This window comes from Ptiloglossa arizonensis, chromosome 9 (assembly GCF_051014685.1).
Source record: "Ptiloglossa arizonensis isolate GNS036 chromosome 9, iyPtiAriz1_principal, whole genome shotgun sequence".
NCBI classification, from domain to species: Eukaryota; Metazoa; Arthropoda; class Insecta; order Hymenoptera; family Colletidae; genus Ptiloglossa; species Ptiloglossa arizonensis.
The window spans coordinates 20,088,401-20,104,105 of NC_135056.1; the positions used below are offsets into that span (position 1 = coordinate 20,088,401).

Here is a 15,705-nt window from a genome sequence, read left to right on the forward strand (position 1 = left end):
CGCTTTAGATTTTGAGTCGTTCGTATATAAAACAGAACGATCTAGGGGTACCTGCGTTCCGTGTGTTTCTTTGATTGTCTCTAAGATTGTACGAGATGTACATTTATTTTTGGAGGTTAAACGTCTCGCAATAAACGAATTCGAATATTTTGTAAGTTCTGAAGTTTTTAATACGGTCGACGTTGGGGATCAGGGAAATAAATGAACGAAAACGGAGGTAAGTTGAGAATACGTTTGTTTTCTTTCTTTCCCCCAGTTTTATTATATAAAACTACATAGATGCTTCGTCCGAATGTGCGTGACCACGTCGCTGGATGTCAACGACGCGTCTCGATCTTTCTTTTATCGTTCGAAAACGCTTAACAGTTGTTTTTTTCTTTTTGTTCCTTTTTTTTTTTCTTTTTCGTTGGCTCGTTCGATCGAACTGAGACCATTTTAGAATGCTTAGACTACGACGAAGGGCAGGTACATACCACGACCTAATCAACGTGATTTGTAAACGACTGTTATCAGCTCGCACGCGTCTCTCTCGTTCTCGTAGGCCGACTCTCCTTTCTTCGCTATCGTATTAAAAATAATAGTTTCCCTTTCGAATGTATCGCACCCAGATTTCATTTCGTCTTCGTTCCCTACATCCATCCACTACCGCTCTCTTTCTCTCGTATCCTTTCTCGCTCGTTCGGGATTGCGAAACAATTCGAAGGGAAACGTTTCGCGTCCGCTCTTCGTAAAGTTCGTGAAAATTTCGAACGGGTACCGGGATACCTCTGCGGACATCGAAATATTTCCCTTCGAGCGAGGAGATCTTGCGATTAATTTATCTGGCGTAGAAAATAAAATCTATCACGACATCTTGCATCGAACATTATTGTCAACGTGTATTTTATAACCTAATCCTTTGGTATAGTTTTTTCTACCGACTTTTACATTCTTTCGGAAACTGTTAGCGGCATACGTGCGCCCGCGTGCGTTTAAAGAGAAAAAGAGGGCAAGTTCGCGCCGTGGTGTAATGTATGCAACTGCAATAATTCCAAGGGAAACTCCTACGGTGAGGGTTAATTGCGTGATTGCGACTCCCCATTGCCAAGATATCGTTCGCGTTCGGAGACAATTAACGCAAACAGGAAGTGCTTTTGCTCGATTCGCGGACGATTTGACTAGTTGCTTTTATGCGAGATTACGAAACTTTTTCGATCGAAGTGTTCTCCCTTTTTTTCCGTTTTCTTTCTTTCTTTTTTTTTTCCGATCGACGATCCTTCGGATTCCAAGACGCTGTACGCGCGCACGGTATGCAACAAGAACGCGTTATCGTCGATACTAACGAGACACCGCTTGCCCTACTATTTAGAAAGCAGTTGCTCGTTTCTTAAATAACCTCTTCGATCGATTCGAACAGCGACGATCGCGCGGCTCGTCGAAGAAGGCGAAAAGAAAAAAACTGAATGCACGTGGAACGCAATCTACGTGCGCCCGATCTATCGGGCCCTGAATAAATAGTATACCACCCTAGGGGAACGACAAAGTTATCGTGGGCACCGTTTTCGAAATCCGTGTCGATTCACAAACGAAGGATTCCCCTTAAATTCTAATCCGAGAATCACTTTGTACTAGGAAGAAGCAGTACAGCCGCTGTCTTTGGTAAAGATTATTCGAAGATGTTCTCTCCTCTTTGGTTAAAGGTGATTCGTAAACGAATTATTTTGAGCGGTGTTAATATCGTTGGAATGTTATGTAAGGAACGATCGTGTTCGCAACGGTCCCGTTGATCGTTACGGTACTCTTTGGCGCATCGAAAACAAATGCCTCGATCGTGCTACGTACGTATACATTGTTCGGCGTATAGAGCGGTTGTAAACAAATCCATGTGACTGCGACAGGGGCGTAACGGCGAGGGATTATTCTCCTCGTACACGTATACGCTACGGTTGCGCTCGAGTTGCTATTTTTGCACGCAAGGAGTAACAATAGTTCGTTACTTTAGAATACTCCAACGTAATCTTCGTCATCCGGTTCTCGACCATTCGACGCGGTTTTTTTCGCGTTTCTCTTCACTCCGCGACAAACCTCGCGCGCACCCCTGGTCGAAACAATGTGTCGTCGGAACCGACCGATCAGAGTCCGTTCTCGGGACGATCCGTTTCTTCGCAGCCACTCGATCTGTATCTCGAACGAACGATAATTACACAACCGTTCGAATTACCGTGTCGTACGCACGAAAGAGTTGGAATGGCGAGGAGGACGCGCGTCGCCGTGTCGATAACGAACTCTACGTACAGCTTTCACGTTCGTTGGAAGACTTGCGGAGCAACGCGGGACGCAAAAGCCACGGCGACCGCTACTTTTCGCGGAACTCGGGCGTGCGCGTTTTCGGGGACCGGGTCGAGAAACGCGCGGATAGATAGAGATAGGTTATGGGTAGATGCCGCGAGGAGAGTCGCGTAAACTCGCGAATTCTCGCAAAGCGTCAAAAAATAGTTCGCACGGGCTTTTTAGACGGTATCTAGGATAGCATTTATCTAATTTCCCTGCCGTATACGAAGGCAACTGTTCAAAGACACATACACGCGTCGTATCGACGTCCGAGGAAAAAAAAAACAATTCGCCGAAGCGAGGCGATAATTCCCGTGTACTTTCGTTCCGTTTCTTCGTTGCACCGTTTCCCCGTGATCTCTGGCCGGCCATTTCACGAGGACACGTTCGCAGCTTCGGAAAACACTTACGACTAGAGTGTAAGTTAGGTTATAGCCTCGCGTAAGACTACCGTGGTCGCTCCAAGGAAATAATTTGCTCTCGATTTCGCTCGTTCTCACCGATTCGAGACGATCTCGGGAAACGATCGCGGTATTGTCACTGTATCCGAAGCGAGAAGCAAGATCGATCCGAGGAAGCGTGCGTAGCGTATCGGCGGCCATCGATGGAGATGTCTTGGGTTCGGTGGAACGGAACAGGCTCGACGGAGTCCAACCGAAATAGAGATTTCGGTTCGATCGGAGCGAACCTTGCGAGAGATTCTTGCTTCTCGTGGTTCGCGATACGCGGTGCAACGGTTACACTTTCGCAGAGGCGCAGCCTCTTCGGGCCTCGATCGGCTGCGATTTCGGCGACGTATCGATTGCTCCTCTCCCCCGACTACCACGGTGAACCTTTCTGGTGGGGGAAGGGGTAACCAATAGCGCGGTAGCAAAGGCGACGCGACGATGGAATGGTAATAACCGACGATTGTGCGCACGGTCGCCCGTCGACGATATCGATCGTTGAATAATCGATAAGGACCGCGAAAGATTCTCGTTTCACGGGGCGATCGTTCGTTCGGAGTCTTGATCGCCGACCAAGTAAAGAAACTGGAAGGCGATCGCGAGCAGACTGATACCCAAAAGATCACCCATCGCCGTCAGATACGGTATCGCCGAGTTGTCGGGATCGATTTTTCGCTTCCACATCCAATGTATCATTATGTAGGCGATGTAGAGGAGGGCGGCGACCTGCAGCATGGCGGCGCATAAATAAACGAAGACGAAAAGCGGTGTCAGCGAGGTCTCGCCGTCCTTCATGTAATTGATCAGATAAATGAAAATTATGTGACCCGGTATAACCATCGCCATTAGAACTCTGGTAGTCCTCGCGTGCATACCTGCCGGAGAAGAAAAGTACGCATCAGTGGAAGGAACGTGGCATTAATCGGTCGTGGGTCAAGGGAAACGTCTCGATTTTCGAGATCGGATCTTTCGATCGGTCAAAATCGAGCAGTTTCCCTCGACCCTTGGCCAGGACACTGTTCCGTACAGTTGACGGGGGTTCGGGGCCCGAAGCCTGAGTTACCTTTGCCGAAAAAATTCGCGATAGGCGTGATGAAGATCACAGGATGCGTGTGACCCGGTGGTATCAGAAGAGTTCCCAATTCCGCTTGTTTGTGGAGGGCCGTCGATATTCTGCTCGCTTGTACGGCCACCAGATTACCACCGACCCCGTTGATCACCGGTTGGAAAACGGTCAAGTTCTCGAACCGCGACACCATGAACTCCAGTATCAGACCACCGCAACTGTATCGGAACGACGAAGATTATTTCTCGCGTTCAACTAGGGGAATCGGGTGCAGAGTTCGATTCTCGCTTTACCTGCTTATCAGCATAGCGATCATGACGGGCGTCCAACCGAAGTAGAGTACGTCGTTGGTGTATTTGTTTCTCTTGGCGATCCATACCCAGAGCGGTGTCACCAGAACGTAGCAGGCGATCACGAGGGGCGCGGCCCAATCCTGTTTGTTTATCGACTCGTAGAGTATCGTCGAGACCCAAGAGAGCAGAGCCAGGGATGTGATGTCGCCGAGGCTCGCGGCGATCGGGGTCGCGACGTTGTCCGGGTTAATGTGACAATGCCGTGAAAATACAATCACCCCGGCGGTTATCAGTCCGAGTACGAAGGACGCCAACGAGGCCGTGACCAGGCTGCTTGCGCACAACAGGTAAGAGTGATCCAACGAAATGGTACCGTTTCGAAACGCTCCCATTACAATCGCCACCAGGGAGCCCAGAAATCCAACCACTATCGCCTGGCACTGCCAACACGACACTCGACCATCTTTACACAAACGTACGCACTAAACGGCAAAACAACGGAAACGCGAAGACGAGGGATGGCCGAACGAGAGCGTATCCGAAGAGGGTGAACGAAACGACGAAAGAGAGTACTCCCTTTCGCGGGTTGCTAGATATCCCCGGGGGGAGTTTGGATCGCCGAAGGCGTCCAACGATCATGGTCGTCTCGTTTTCACCGGAAAGAGCGTGTTCGTATCTCGAGCGTCTCGCGCATCGATCGCTGGTTTTACTTACCACGACGAGCGCAACGTTCGTCCACGAAGGTCGTTTCGTCGTCGACGCGTTGAAAGCGTAATCAAACAAAATCGTGGCGCCAATGATAAGGCCGTCCGCGTGTCGCGCATCTTGCCCGATCCTCGAACGAATTTCAACGGTCGGGCGCGAACGCTCGAGTATCGGTGACGGTGTAACGAGACGACGCGTGTTTCGAAAGCGCTCGGTTCCCAACCGGGCGCCGTGAAACGCAAACAAGTCGAGGACCGCGCGGAAACGGAACCAACGGAACCAAAGGAACAGACGGAGATCGAAGGGGGCTTAGAGGGAGACCGACGGTGAAACGGAGCGCGACGAAAAATAAACAGGAAAAGAGATACCGTGCGAAGAACCGGGCCGGTGTTCGCGGTAACGGAAGCTTTTAGAAAACAACACCGTGCGACGCCGAGGGTGGACTTACCTGAATCAACACCAGATTCCCGACGATCATGTACCACTGTTGTTTCCGTGTGTCCATGTGGCCGAGATTCGCCTGGGTGGAGAGCCGCGACGCGAGGGTCATCTCCAGGTTGCCCTTCAGGCCCAGCAACGCCGGCACCAGGATTATCAACTCGCTCACCTTCTCGAACACGACCCAGTGCTGCGAACGTAAAACGTCGAGAAACGATGTAAAGGTTTTCCCGTTTGCGATCGATCGATCGCGGGGGAAAGTTCAAGGGTAGACGGTAGACGCGCGGATCGTAACGGGAACCGGGTTAATCGTACTTGCACCAAATCCAGAACCAATCCGGCGCCCACCATGCCAAGGCCGGCGATGAGAAACGGTATGAAGACTTGAATGGTGATCGCCAAGTAGGACTCGAGCGGTTCCTCCTTGGTGACCCCGTAGATCTTACTCTCGGCGACCACGTCCGGTAAACGACCACCGTCGGCGTTTCCCTCCTCGAAGATGGGCACCTCCATGTAATCCTCGTCTAGCGATTTGTTGGCGGCGTCCACCGTGACGCTGGTGACGATATTAACACCGACGTTGCTGCCGTGCTCCATGCACGCGTTCGTATCACCGACCATGACCATGCTCGCGTCCGTGGCCGAAGTTGTGCCCATGACCGTCTTCCCGAGCGGTGATTCCGAGCTGGCGCGCGAACGAGTGTCCGCGGACGGTGTCATCCTGTGGGAACTTTGCTTCTCGGCGAGCAACGGTTCCTTGGATTGATCACTGTCAACAGGAGCAACGACGGTAACAATTCTGCGTTTACCACGTGTATGCGTTAAGCGCGCGTACTCGCATCCTACGCGCGTACACGGTTATTTATTTGTTTCCTACGTACGCGGGACCCGCGCGAGTCAACGGCGCCTACCCGCGAAGAAAGCGAGCCACGATTCGCTCGTCGCGACCGAGTTCTTTTTCCTTCTTTTTTTTTTGTTCGTCTCTTTTTCTTTTTTACTCGGGTTCCCTATTTTTTTTTTGTTTCTTTCTTTTTTTTTTCCCGCAAAAACCCCGCGCTTGTTTACGTTTCGCGTTGTTCGCGAGATACGCGCGCATCGCTGAAGCGGGAAAGTGGTATCTGACAGAGAAATTGTCTCGGATGAACGTACTTTTCGAATTTGACTCCTGCGACGTCGGCGTGGGCGTGTTTGTCGGGTGGTAGCCGTACCGGATGTTGATGCACCTTGTCCTCTATCATCTTCTACTGAGGACCGCGTGCGACTCGCAGCCACGGATATATAACCATTCTCCTTTGAGAACGATAACGCTTGTCTGAATGTTCGCTCGTTGTCGTTATATTTCAGGACAAGAATCGAGCAAATTACGTAACCGGCGAGGGACGCTATCTCTGGTTCGGTTCGCTCGGAACCGTCGTCGCGAGTCGCGTCGGAAATTAAAAAGCCATGCAATTTTCGGTATCGCGGCGCGGAGATATCGCGACCGATGTCGTGCAATTGTTTTCGCGTTCGATCGGTGTCCGATAAATCCTTTACACACGCCCGGGAGCTTTATCGTTCTCGGCGTCTTCCGTGCGTTACAACGATTTACACGTTCGTTGGTCGTTCGTTGTTTCGTTCGTCCCGTGGGAGAGAACGATCTCACCGATGATCTCGGACACGTTTTTCATCGGGCCTCGCGTACGCTACCCACCGCTCGAAACGATCGCAATTTAAAATTTCAATCGCCGGAGCATCTGTTACTCGACACTCGCGTACGATCGACGCGTAAACGAATCGAAGAAAATTACTCGGTCCTCGGTCGTTGCACAAATCCGCGCCGCGTTGCGTCACGAAATACTTCCCCCCGAGATTTCGAGGACCGAGGATCGCGATAGCGGTCACCATCGAAACGTTCGTCGCGAAAACTCTGTTTAAAGATTTTCCAGCCGCCCGTTCTAAAGGTTAAACGCCACGTTCCGGTGCATACGTATAGGCGGAGAGACGGAGAGAGAGATAGAAAGAGAGCGAGGGCGAGAGCGAGCGCGAGAGAGCAAGCGATAGAGAGAGAGAGGGAGAGAGTTAGAATCGTTTCGAAATGTACAATATTTGTCGACTGTCGGCCGATGATCAGCGTCCCTGCCGTTTGCGTAAGCGATACATATGTTGCAAAGGAGACAAGGATGACACTTGGGGATTCGGGAGTCACGATGACGGTCTCGGGTGAAACGATGCATGCTCGTTCGCGAACGTTTCGACGAGAAATTGGTCGGTTGTATGTACCTGCTGGCTTGTAAGCGGATCCTCGACGGTAGGTTGTGGCTCGACCGAATTCATAGACTCGAGAATCCTCGTTTTCGGCGTTGTTCTCAAAATCGCGTCGATTCTGGCAAAAATGAAAATCAACCGTCGTCACGCATTTGGCTGTGTAAGGCTGGTAGGCCTGTGCGAGGCCGTTTCACGCTATGGTTACATCGCGACTGATCTCGATCGTGCATCACGCTTGTCTCCTTAAAACTCGCTCCGGACGTTTACCGGGAACACGCGCCAAACGGAGCAAGCGCGAATCTATCGATCGTCGCTCCGACTAATTGTAAGCTCTGGCTGCCTTGCCTTGCCTTGCCTTGCCTTGCCTTGCCTTGCCTTCTCGGTTCTCAGCTCGTACGCCTAACCCGGACCCGGTCCGCCTTTAACCGCTGCTCGATCGTTCGATTGTCCGCCTACTTGCCCGTCCGACCGCGAGTCTATCTATCGGTTCACTGTCGTTACGAGACGACGCTATTTTATTATTTTTTCTCCCGCGCGGAATCGTCGCGTACATTTAATCGGTCCCACGCATCTAATCTCCGACTCGAGCGGAGTCTCCTCTTTTTCGATCGACGAATCGAATCGCGCGCGAACCACCGTCCGCGATATCGTCCGTAAGCCGTGACGTCCAGAACCCGACGTTTATCGAACGTTTCGCGTTAAACGGGTTCGATTGACGAGTCTCTCGAACGCCCTGGCCTCGAAGGAAAACGATCGCGTGCACGGAACGTGGACGGGTGTAACCGTTGCGTTTTTCCGCGACAGTTTCTGAAAATGTTCCGCTAACGAACCAGTTCAAACACGACGATAGGCTAACATTGCGACACCGATGTCTCGTATTCGACGAAACATCGAATCTTGTTTTGCCAGGAACAATATTTGTGGTGCAACGGGCGACGCGAACGCGTTGCGATCTCGCGCGTGGGCGCGCGCGAACGCCGGAGCGAGCGAACGAGCACGATTTTCAACGGTTGACGGAAAAAAAGAAAAAAAAAAAAAAAATCGTCGATCGTCGTTTTGGGTGTTGGTCGACGAACGATTATCACCTCGCGGTTCGACGCGTCGGTCATTTTCGCGAGCGAGCGATTTCGATTTCGTACGCTCGTTTTTCGCAATATTTGTACCTTTATCTATCGCTTCCGCGAAGATCAATTACATAAGCTCTTTTACGGCCAGTCCACGAATCGAGCATTTCGCTTTGACATTGAGCGTTAACTTCTCCGCGTGTCGCGAAGCTATAACTAGGAGCACGTTTTCCCATATTTCTACGCGCGCGATAGTTTACTCGTGCGGCGATAATCGATCGAGCGTGTTCGGACACGAAGACGGGTATCGGTGATGTTTTCGGGCGCGTAAAATTTGAAATATAGTTCGAAGTCTCGACGGTTCGCGATTGACGTTTTTTTTTTTTTTTTCTTTTTCAACGACCCGGTTCGTTCGTGGCATCCGAAACGCGGTCGAAATTTTCGTACACGGTGTAAATTCGAACGAATCTCGAATCTTCGAGAGACCGGGCGAGAAGGTAGCGCGATCGAACGAGCGCGAGACATCGCGGGGCAAATAGTTTAACGTCAATCCCGATGATATCGCTCGCGTAAGCTCTGTAAATCTTTCGCGCTCGTTTACACCCAACAACGCGTGCTTCGTTAAAGTACTCTGTGCAAGTCTAGGCCGAGTAATCTCGCTGCATCGACTACTTATGTAAGAGCGTCAGCGCGCGAAACGTTTCCGACGAAAATTTGATTTACACGAGCGTGTAAAGTGTACGTATACACGGTCGCGCGGGCGTATAAATCGAGCGACCGAAATCGCTGCCAGAACGAAAGCAGCGTCGTTCTCGTAGTCGTCGTTGCGCCGCGACGCAAACGGAATCACGGAGACGCGGCCGACGTTCAGACGATCGAATTAACGAGAAACCGAAAAATGTACACCGGTATCGAAAATCAAAGCGAGAGCCGCGATATCCACGCATCGGCATTTGCAAACATTGTCGTTTAACGTTCGCGGCGCGCGAGTACGAAGCACTTCCGTAACATATTCACAAATTGATAAATTACTCCACGTGTTTAAGTTCGACCATGAGGAGCAATAACTTAACATACGTTTTGATACTTGGTTCCCGTGACCCGCGAAGCGCACTCTCGAACACATCCCTTTCGTTTACCATGGAAAACGAGGAGTTTCCGTGCCCTTGTACCCATGCTATCCTCGTGTCCCGTGCCCCATATCCTGCGGCAATGCGCGAAATTCAAAGCGTCGAAGGAGAAGAAAGTGGAAAAAGAAAGAAAAAAAAAAAAAAAAAAAAAATGAAAAAAAGAACAAAAGAAACCGACGCGCTACGGCTAGGGAGGGCACGAAAAGATTTTCTTTATTTTTCCTTTTTTCTTTCTTCTTTTTTCATATTTTTTGTTTCTTTTCTTCTTCTTCTCGAACATTGTTTTTATACTTACACAGGGTTGCGCCGCGAGACGAAACGTTTCTACAGCAGCGGGTAGATCCGCGCACGTGAACGAGAGGGAACGACGATCGTCGTCCCGAGGAAGCGACGAGTATCGGTCGTAATATATCGGCGGGACGATTCGCGGTGCGCGATCTTCTCGTTCGGGACGGGGGTCCTCTAATTTGTTCTCGATATTTTTCTTTCTTATCTCGGTAGAAAAATTCATCGATCGACGACGACAACGAGGACGACGACGACGACGACAACGACGAGGACGACGAGCAACGTCTCCGGTCGTTAATTATTCCCGTTTGTTTCGCAACCGACGCGGAATAAACCCAGAACGGAGTACGCGCGACACAGAGAACGGTACGCGCGCGCGTGCAACGCGTCTCGCGTCTCTCGGTCGATTGTTGTTTCTTGGTTCGCAACGGTATTTCCGTCGGAGTTGATCACGAGAATACGAATATCGAAAGACGAGACGAGATCGTTCGCGAACGCACTGTTTTTCTCTCCCTTTCCTCGCGAGGATAAGTCGCCCGCTGTGCGCAACGGAGGAGGAGGGTGGAGGGGTAGGGAGAGGGGGAGAGGGGGGAGCTAAGCGCGAAGAAAACACTTTTAGAAAACGGACTCGTACGGGCAACGCGATAGATCAAATCTAAAAGGCTCCGCCGAGACCGAGGCGATAGTTGGCACTGACAGATCTAACTATTTCATTGACGGAGACGGGCCGTGATGTGCCTCTCGACCACAACTTGGTCGTTTCGTTCGTACGTTGTACGTGTACGAATCGTTGAGCCGACGACGTGTACGTACACGTGCACGCATCGCGACGTATGTACGTCGTACGCACACGTCGAGACGCGCCTCGCTTACGCGATTACGCTTACGAACCTTTACGCCCTACTCGTAACTCGACCGTACGATATCGTACGAAAGAAAGACACCACCACCACCACCACCACCATCGCTACCGCCACCGCCACCGCCACCACCGCCGCCGCCGCCGCCGCGAGAGATCGAGTCGGACCGAGTTTAACTCGGGTACGTGTAGCTGGCCAGCGGTCCGCTTGTCTGACCTACCTACGCCGGTGTCGGTGTCGGTGTCGGTGTCCGCCTCGATCTTCGGGACCCGACCCGAACCGTGTCCACCTTTGTCTCTTCGATCCGTGTCGCGACGCACCGAATTGTTTTACGCACTTTTTCGAAAGGTCCACCCTCGCGAAACAATATTGCATCGCGTTCTTGGTATTTACGAAGAAGGGAACGTTTCGTTCGCGAGACGTAAGATTTTCGATCGTTTCTCGAAAAGTCTACCGTGATCGCGGAAATCGCGCCAACTTGCGTACGATCGGCTCGATTTGCGCGTCCCGTAGCGCACAATTCTCGAGAGGTTGAACGTTTCGAGGAATCTTTGAATTTGCGACCACCGAGGCGAACTTTGCGCAAAAGAACGCGTCGTAGGGTTTCGATTTTCTTTAAACGCGATAAAAGAAACACACGTAAATTATTGCGAGTCGAATTTATTTCGACCGGTAAAGTACAATTTTCGGTAACAAAAAATATTTGATTTCGTTGACTTTATGCCTGCGTTTGTTCACATCGATGCGTTTTGATTGAAATGAGCAGCCCCGTTCGAAGATTTACCCGACTTTCTACGTATATACAACGTATTCGCTAAAGTAACGACACACGCGCGTGTCGTTCGTACATTTTTACACATCGTCGCTACGTACGTACGTACGTATACGTACTGCGTATATAATTCTCGCATAATCTTGCATAATCTCGCATAATCGTAGCGTCGAAGAGACGGTACGATGTACGACGAACGATATGTTCTAAAATTTCGACGAGTTTCGAAAGAAAGGTACCACGAGCTAGAAAATGTTCCGAGATTTCACCCTTTCGTCGTTACCGACTTTGTTTGGTCGTCTCGCGCGTAATATCGCGCACGCGCCACAAAAATCGTTGTATCGGACACTTTCGAACGTACCGTTACCCGGACGATGATCTTCTTTGAGAAATACTTTTGAAAATAATTTCTCCGAAATAACGATACGTCATTGTTCCGGCGCGTGCTGTCGAGCAAACTGCGTGGGCGCTTTGCGGCCGTCGCTCTTGCAACGAGAGGGTCGACGAATGTTTAATAGAGAATCTTTAGTAAACATCGTTGCGTTGGTTCTTTTCCGTGCAGACTGTTTCGCATGGATAACAATACCGATCCAAAATGAATCAGTCACCCACGTCCGAATCTTTGTCGCCGATGGAATAAAGTATGTGGAACGCGATTCCCAGTAGCGCCGTTCCTATGAGATCGCCTATCGCTGTCAGGTACGGTATCGCAGAACTGTCTGGATCCATTCCTCTTGTCCACATCCAAACGACCATCAATTGAGCAATGTACAACAATAAAATCACCTAACGGTCAAACGAAAACACGTACACGACGTTTTAATCATCCGAAATATTTTGTAACGATTGCACGGCATTACCGTCGAGATACGATTAATGAAGTGAGCAGCTTTACCTGCAGTAAAGCGGCAGTCAAATACACAACAATAAATATGAGAGTGAAAGAAGTGTGTCCCGCTTGAAGGTAACTGATGGCATACCCAAATATCAGATGACCGGGTATTACCATTGCTAATAGAACTCTGGCAGTCCTCGCGTGTCCACCTATAAGTCGTTCGAAGCGATACTTTAACATTTGAGCAAGACACTTTACATTGTACACAGTGTTGATCCGTGTTTGTCGTACCTGTGGCAAAAAATGCGTGGAACGCGCTGAAACGAACAACGGGTATTTCTTGAATACCGGATCGTCGTTCTTTGTGCAACGATGTTGATATTCTACTGGCTTGAACGGCGACCAAGTTACCACCAACACCGTTTATCACTAATTGAAACACAGCTATGCCTTTGTAATTCGATATCGTATAGTCTAGTATCAAACCGCCCACGCTGAAATGAATGCAAACGTTTTTACACGACCGATGTCGCGTATAATTTTGTTCTCCCGATGGAAAAAACGACAAAACCTGCTAATTAACATCGCACATATTACAGGTGACCAGCCGTAATCCAATATTTCCTTGGTAAATGGATTTCTGATTGCTATGTAACCCCAAACAGGAGTTGCGACGATATGAAACACTATACACGTTGGTGCTATCCACGGAGCATAATCTGGAACAACGAAGAAGAACTAAAAATTAGTGGTGCGCGCTCGAGTGATTCGAGATCAAAGGCATCCGTACTCGTTGGTACGCGTTTACCTATCGCTCTGTACAGAAAGGACGCAATCCCTGAAAGAAGCGCCAAAGTAGTTAAATCTCCAAGGGATGCTGCGATCGGTGTGGCTACGTTATCCGGATTGATCTTCATTTGCTTGGATAGTAGTATAACGGTCACCATCACTAAACCTAATAAAAAACTGGCTACGAACGCAGTCACTAAAGCACTGGCACATAATAAAAGCGCATGGTGTGCATCAAACCGTGCTTCCGGAATCCAACCCAATGTGACGGCAGCTATGGAAGCCAATAGGCCCACGACGGTAGCTTGACACTGAATCAAAGCTAAGTTGCCAACGATCAAAGTCCATTTTTGCTTCTTTGTGTCCATGTGACCAAGATTGGCGTGAGTGGAAAGTCGGGAGGCCAGTGTCATTTCCAAGTTTCCTTTTAAACCGAGCAACGCCGGTACCAGTATATACACTTCGGACACTTCTTGGTATACCGGCCAATGCTGTAACAGAAAATCAGCACCGTTTCACTCCTCGATATTCGAGTACCATCGAATTGTCTATTTCCACGTACCTGTACGATATCCAGTAACAAACTGGCGGCTACCATACCAAAACCGGCTAACAGAAAAGGTACAAACATTTGTATAGATATGGACCACACGCTTTCGTCGTCGATCTGTTTGGTTTGATTCATCTGAGTAAGAGATTTCTTCGAATCGTTGCTAACGCATTGACGAACGATCGGCGATGGTATAAGTCGTCGCATATGCTCTCCATCGCTCTCCGTTTCTTCGTCGGATTCCACTTCCGATTCCATGGAGGCATCGGTGATAGTCGTTTCGAGCGATTTATCGCTGTTTAGTTCCACCATTTTACTCCCATAAAATTTCTTTTCTGTTTTTCTATGCCGAATTTTTGGTAAGTCGTTAGCACACACCCTTATTTCTATATTATCATTGCTCATTCTCGCGAAATTACTTGTCAGAAAATAGAATCGACTATAAAGGATTCTATGGAAAAAGGGAGCTTGTAACTATGCTTTTGAACTTGGTGAAAAATTCCCGCCGATTCGTATGTGTGTTACCGTTGGTCGGAACAACTTAAATACAACTGTTCCCGATTTGCATTCAACAGTGCACCGTTCTAAGGCTGGCACGATCTTCTTCGCCCTCGATTCACCCTTTGTTTCCTATACACCGTGCATTAAACTAAGAAAGACTCGATTCGGATTATACGATGAAAAGTGTATTTTTCTTTTTATTCGACAATTTACTTCTCCAACGAATGTTTCTCCGACATACGGGATACCAAGAACGAAACGAAAAGCAATATCGTGCGCAATAAAACATGATTTTTACTCTCAAGTGTATATTTGTTGTACTTGCGTATATTTTTAAAACGTTTCTAACGTCGAGAAGTTTCTCACGTGACAAAGAAATCAAGCCCGCGTCGGCCTCCTTTTAACGATCGAATTGAACGTTTTCGATTACAATCGTGTTCGAGATGGTTCGAGACGAATTTCAGCATACTGGTCTTTACGAGTATCGGGATCGTAATCGATTCGACGTTATCAAAATTTTAACGTTAGGGGTTAGAAGCACAAGAATACAAATTGCGTGACGTTACATTACAAATTATCGATAAAATCGAAACGAATTGGAAAATTGGATAGCACGTACACAAATCGAACGAAAAATGAACATTACAACGCGATAGCACTTTGAACTGCTTCGTAGCCATCGAATAAAACAAAACAAATAGTAGCTTATTTCCACGTGTCAGAATATCGTTAATTGGAAAGGTATCGCCATTGATGCGAACGATCGAAACCGGTTCAACGATTACAGAGATTAATATTTACATCACATTTCGTGTTCCCTCGATCTTGATAAAGAGTATTGCGATGCACGAAGAAAATTCTGTCGCGAGACAAACGTTGTAGGTTAAAACGCGCCGTCCTTATAGCTGAAGTCGCGGCGAATTGCTCTATATATTTACGCGAAGTAATGTTTTTCGTTCTATGTACAACATTCGTCAATGACTCGAATCGGTTAAGAGCATTTTACGAACAGATTCTTGGCAGTGAGACGAGAAAACATCGTATAGAGAAAGCGCTATAACGTTCGAATACCGATAACCTAACCTCAAAACTGCACAACCTACCTACAGTATGTAACGATACGTTCCTATGTTCGTTCACCTTTTAACCACATGGAGGCGTATTCAGGTGGAAAAAAAAATCGGATTACGAAAAGTGATATAAAACGCTGGGAGGTACAAGAAATGCTTAATCTTATCTTTTACGGTTGTCTTATCTAGTATTTGCATACTACGAGGCAGTACGTCAACGGTCGACCAGTTTGAGAAATCAGGATCGTAGTCAACTGCTGCCAGTCACCGCAGCCTGACAGCACTTGTCGATGCGCGCATTTCTCGTTAATAATAATTATAATCGCAGTAATTCGCGAAAAATT

The 15,705-nt window shown here is 48.7% G+C and overlaps 2 protein-coding genes across 8 annotated transcripts; both read right to left on the reverse strand.

The window, feature by feature from the left end:
* Positions 1 to 220: 220 nt before the first annotated feature.
* LOC143151552 (solute carrier family 41 member 1) lies at positions 221 to 10,109 on the reverse strand. Of its 5 annotated transcripts, XM_076320834.1 has the most exons (8): positions 8,666 to 9,617; positions 7,518 to 7,620; positions 6,408 to 6,548; positions 5,574 to 6,027; positions 5,269 to 5,448; positions 4,116 to 4,555; positions 3,820 to 4,040; positions 221 to 3,631 (listed from the first exon to the last, which is right to left on the reverse strand). In XM_076320834.1, exons 3-8 carry the CDS (start codon positions 6,494 to 6,496, stop codon positions 3,291 to 3,293), a joined length of 1,725 nt encoding a protein of 574 aa, XP_076176949.1. In that variant the 5' UTR covers positions 6,497 to 6,548; positions 7,518 to 7,620; positions 8,666 to 9,617; the 3' UTR covers positions 221 to 3,290. The 5 variants fall into 5 exon arrangements, with proteins under 5 accessions (XP_076176949.1, XP_076176950.1, XP_076176948.1 ...); XM_076320835.1 differs by lacking the exons at positions 7,518 to 7,620; positions 8,666 to 9,617 and adding an exon at positions 9,992 to 10,109; XM_076320833.1 differs by lacking the exon at positions 8,666 to 9,617 and having other exon boundaries at positions 7,518 to 7,826.
* A 1,385-nt stretch (positions 10,110 to 11,494) lies between these two features.
* On the reverse strand, positions 11,495 to 15,533 carry LOC143151556 (solute carrier family 41 member 1-like). Of its 3 annotated transcripts, none has more exons than XM_076320840.1 (7): positions 15,395 to 15,533; positions 13,803 to 14,420; positions 13,260 to 13,731; positions 13,023 to 13,170; positions 12,743 to 12,945; positions 12,512 to 12,660; positions 11,495 to 12,402 (listed from the first exon to the last, which is right to left on the reverse strand). In XM_076320840.1, exons 2-7 carry the CDS (start codon positions 14,193 to 14,195, stop codon positions 12,217 to 12,219), a joined length of 1,551 nt encoding a protein of 516 aa, XP_076176955.1. In that variant the 5' UTR covers positions 14,196 to 14,420; positions 15,395 to 15,533; the 3' UTR covers positions 11,495 to 12,216. The 3 variants fall into 3 exon arrangements, with proteins under 3 accessions (XP_076176955.1, XP_076176957.1, XP_076176956.1); XM_076320842.1 differs by lacking the exon at positions 15,395 to 15,533 and adding an exon at positions 15,093 to 15,388 and having other exon boundaries at positions 13,803 to 14,133; XM_076320841.1 differs by lacking the exon at positions 15,395 to 15,533 and adding an exon at positions 15,093 to 15,388.
* Positions 15,534 to 15,705: the final 172 nt, after the last annotated feature.

Coding starts and splice junctions, on each gene's coding strand:
- LOC143151552 (XM_076320835.1), bottom strand. CDS start 6,496: ATGATAGAGGACAAGGTGCATCAACATCCGGTACGGCTACCACCCGAC. Junction 4,556..5,268: donor GGAATCTGGTGTTGATTCAG/GTAAGTCCACCC, acceptor TCGTGTTGGCAG/TGCCAGGCGATAGTGGTTGG. Junction 4,041..4,115: donor ATCGCTATGCTGATAAGCAG/GTAAAGCGAGAA, acceptor GTTCCGATACAG/TTGCGGTGGTCTGATACTGG.
- LOC143151556 (XM_076320840.1), bottom strand. CDS start 14,195: ATGAGCAATGATAATATAGAAATAAGGGTGTGTGCTAACGACTTACCA. Junction 13,732..13,802: donor TGTTACTGGATATCGTACAG/GTACGTGGAAAT, acceptor TTTCTGTTACAG/CATTGGCCGGTATACCAAGA. Junction 12,403..12,511: donor TGACTGCCGCTTTACTGCAG/GTAAAGCTGCTC, acceptor TTTGACCGTTAG/GTGATTTTATTGTTGTACAT.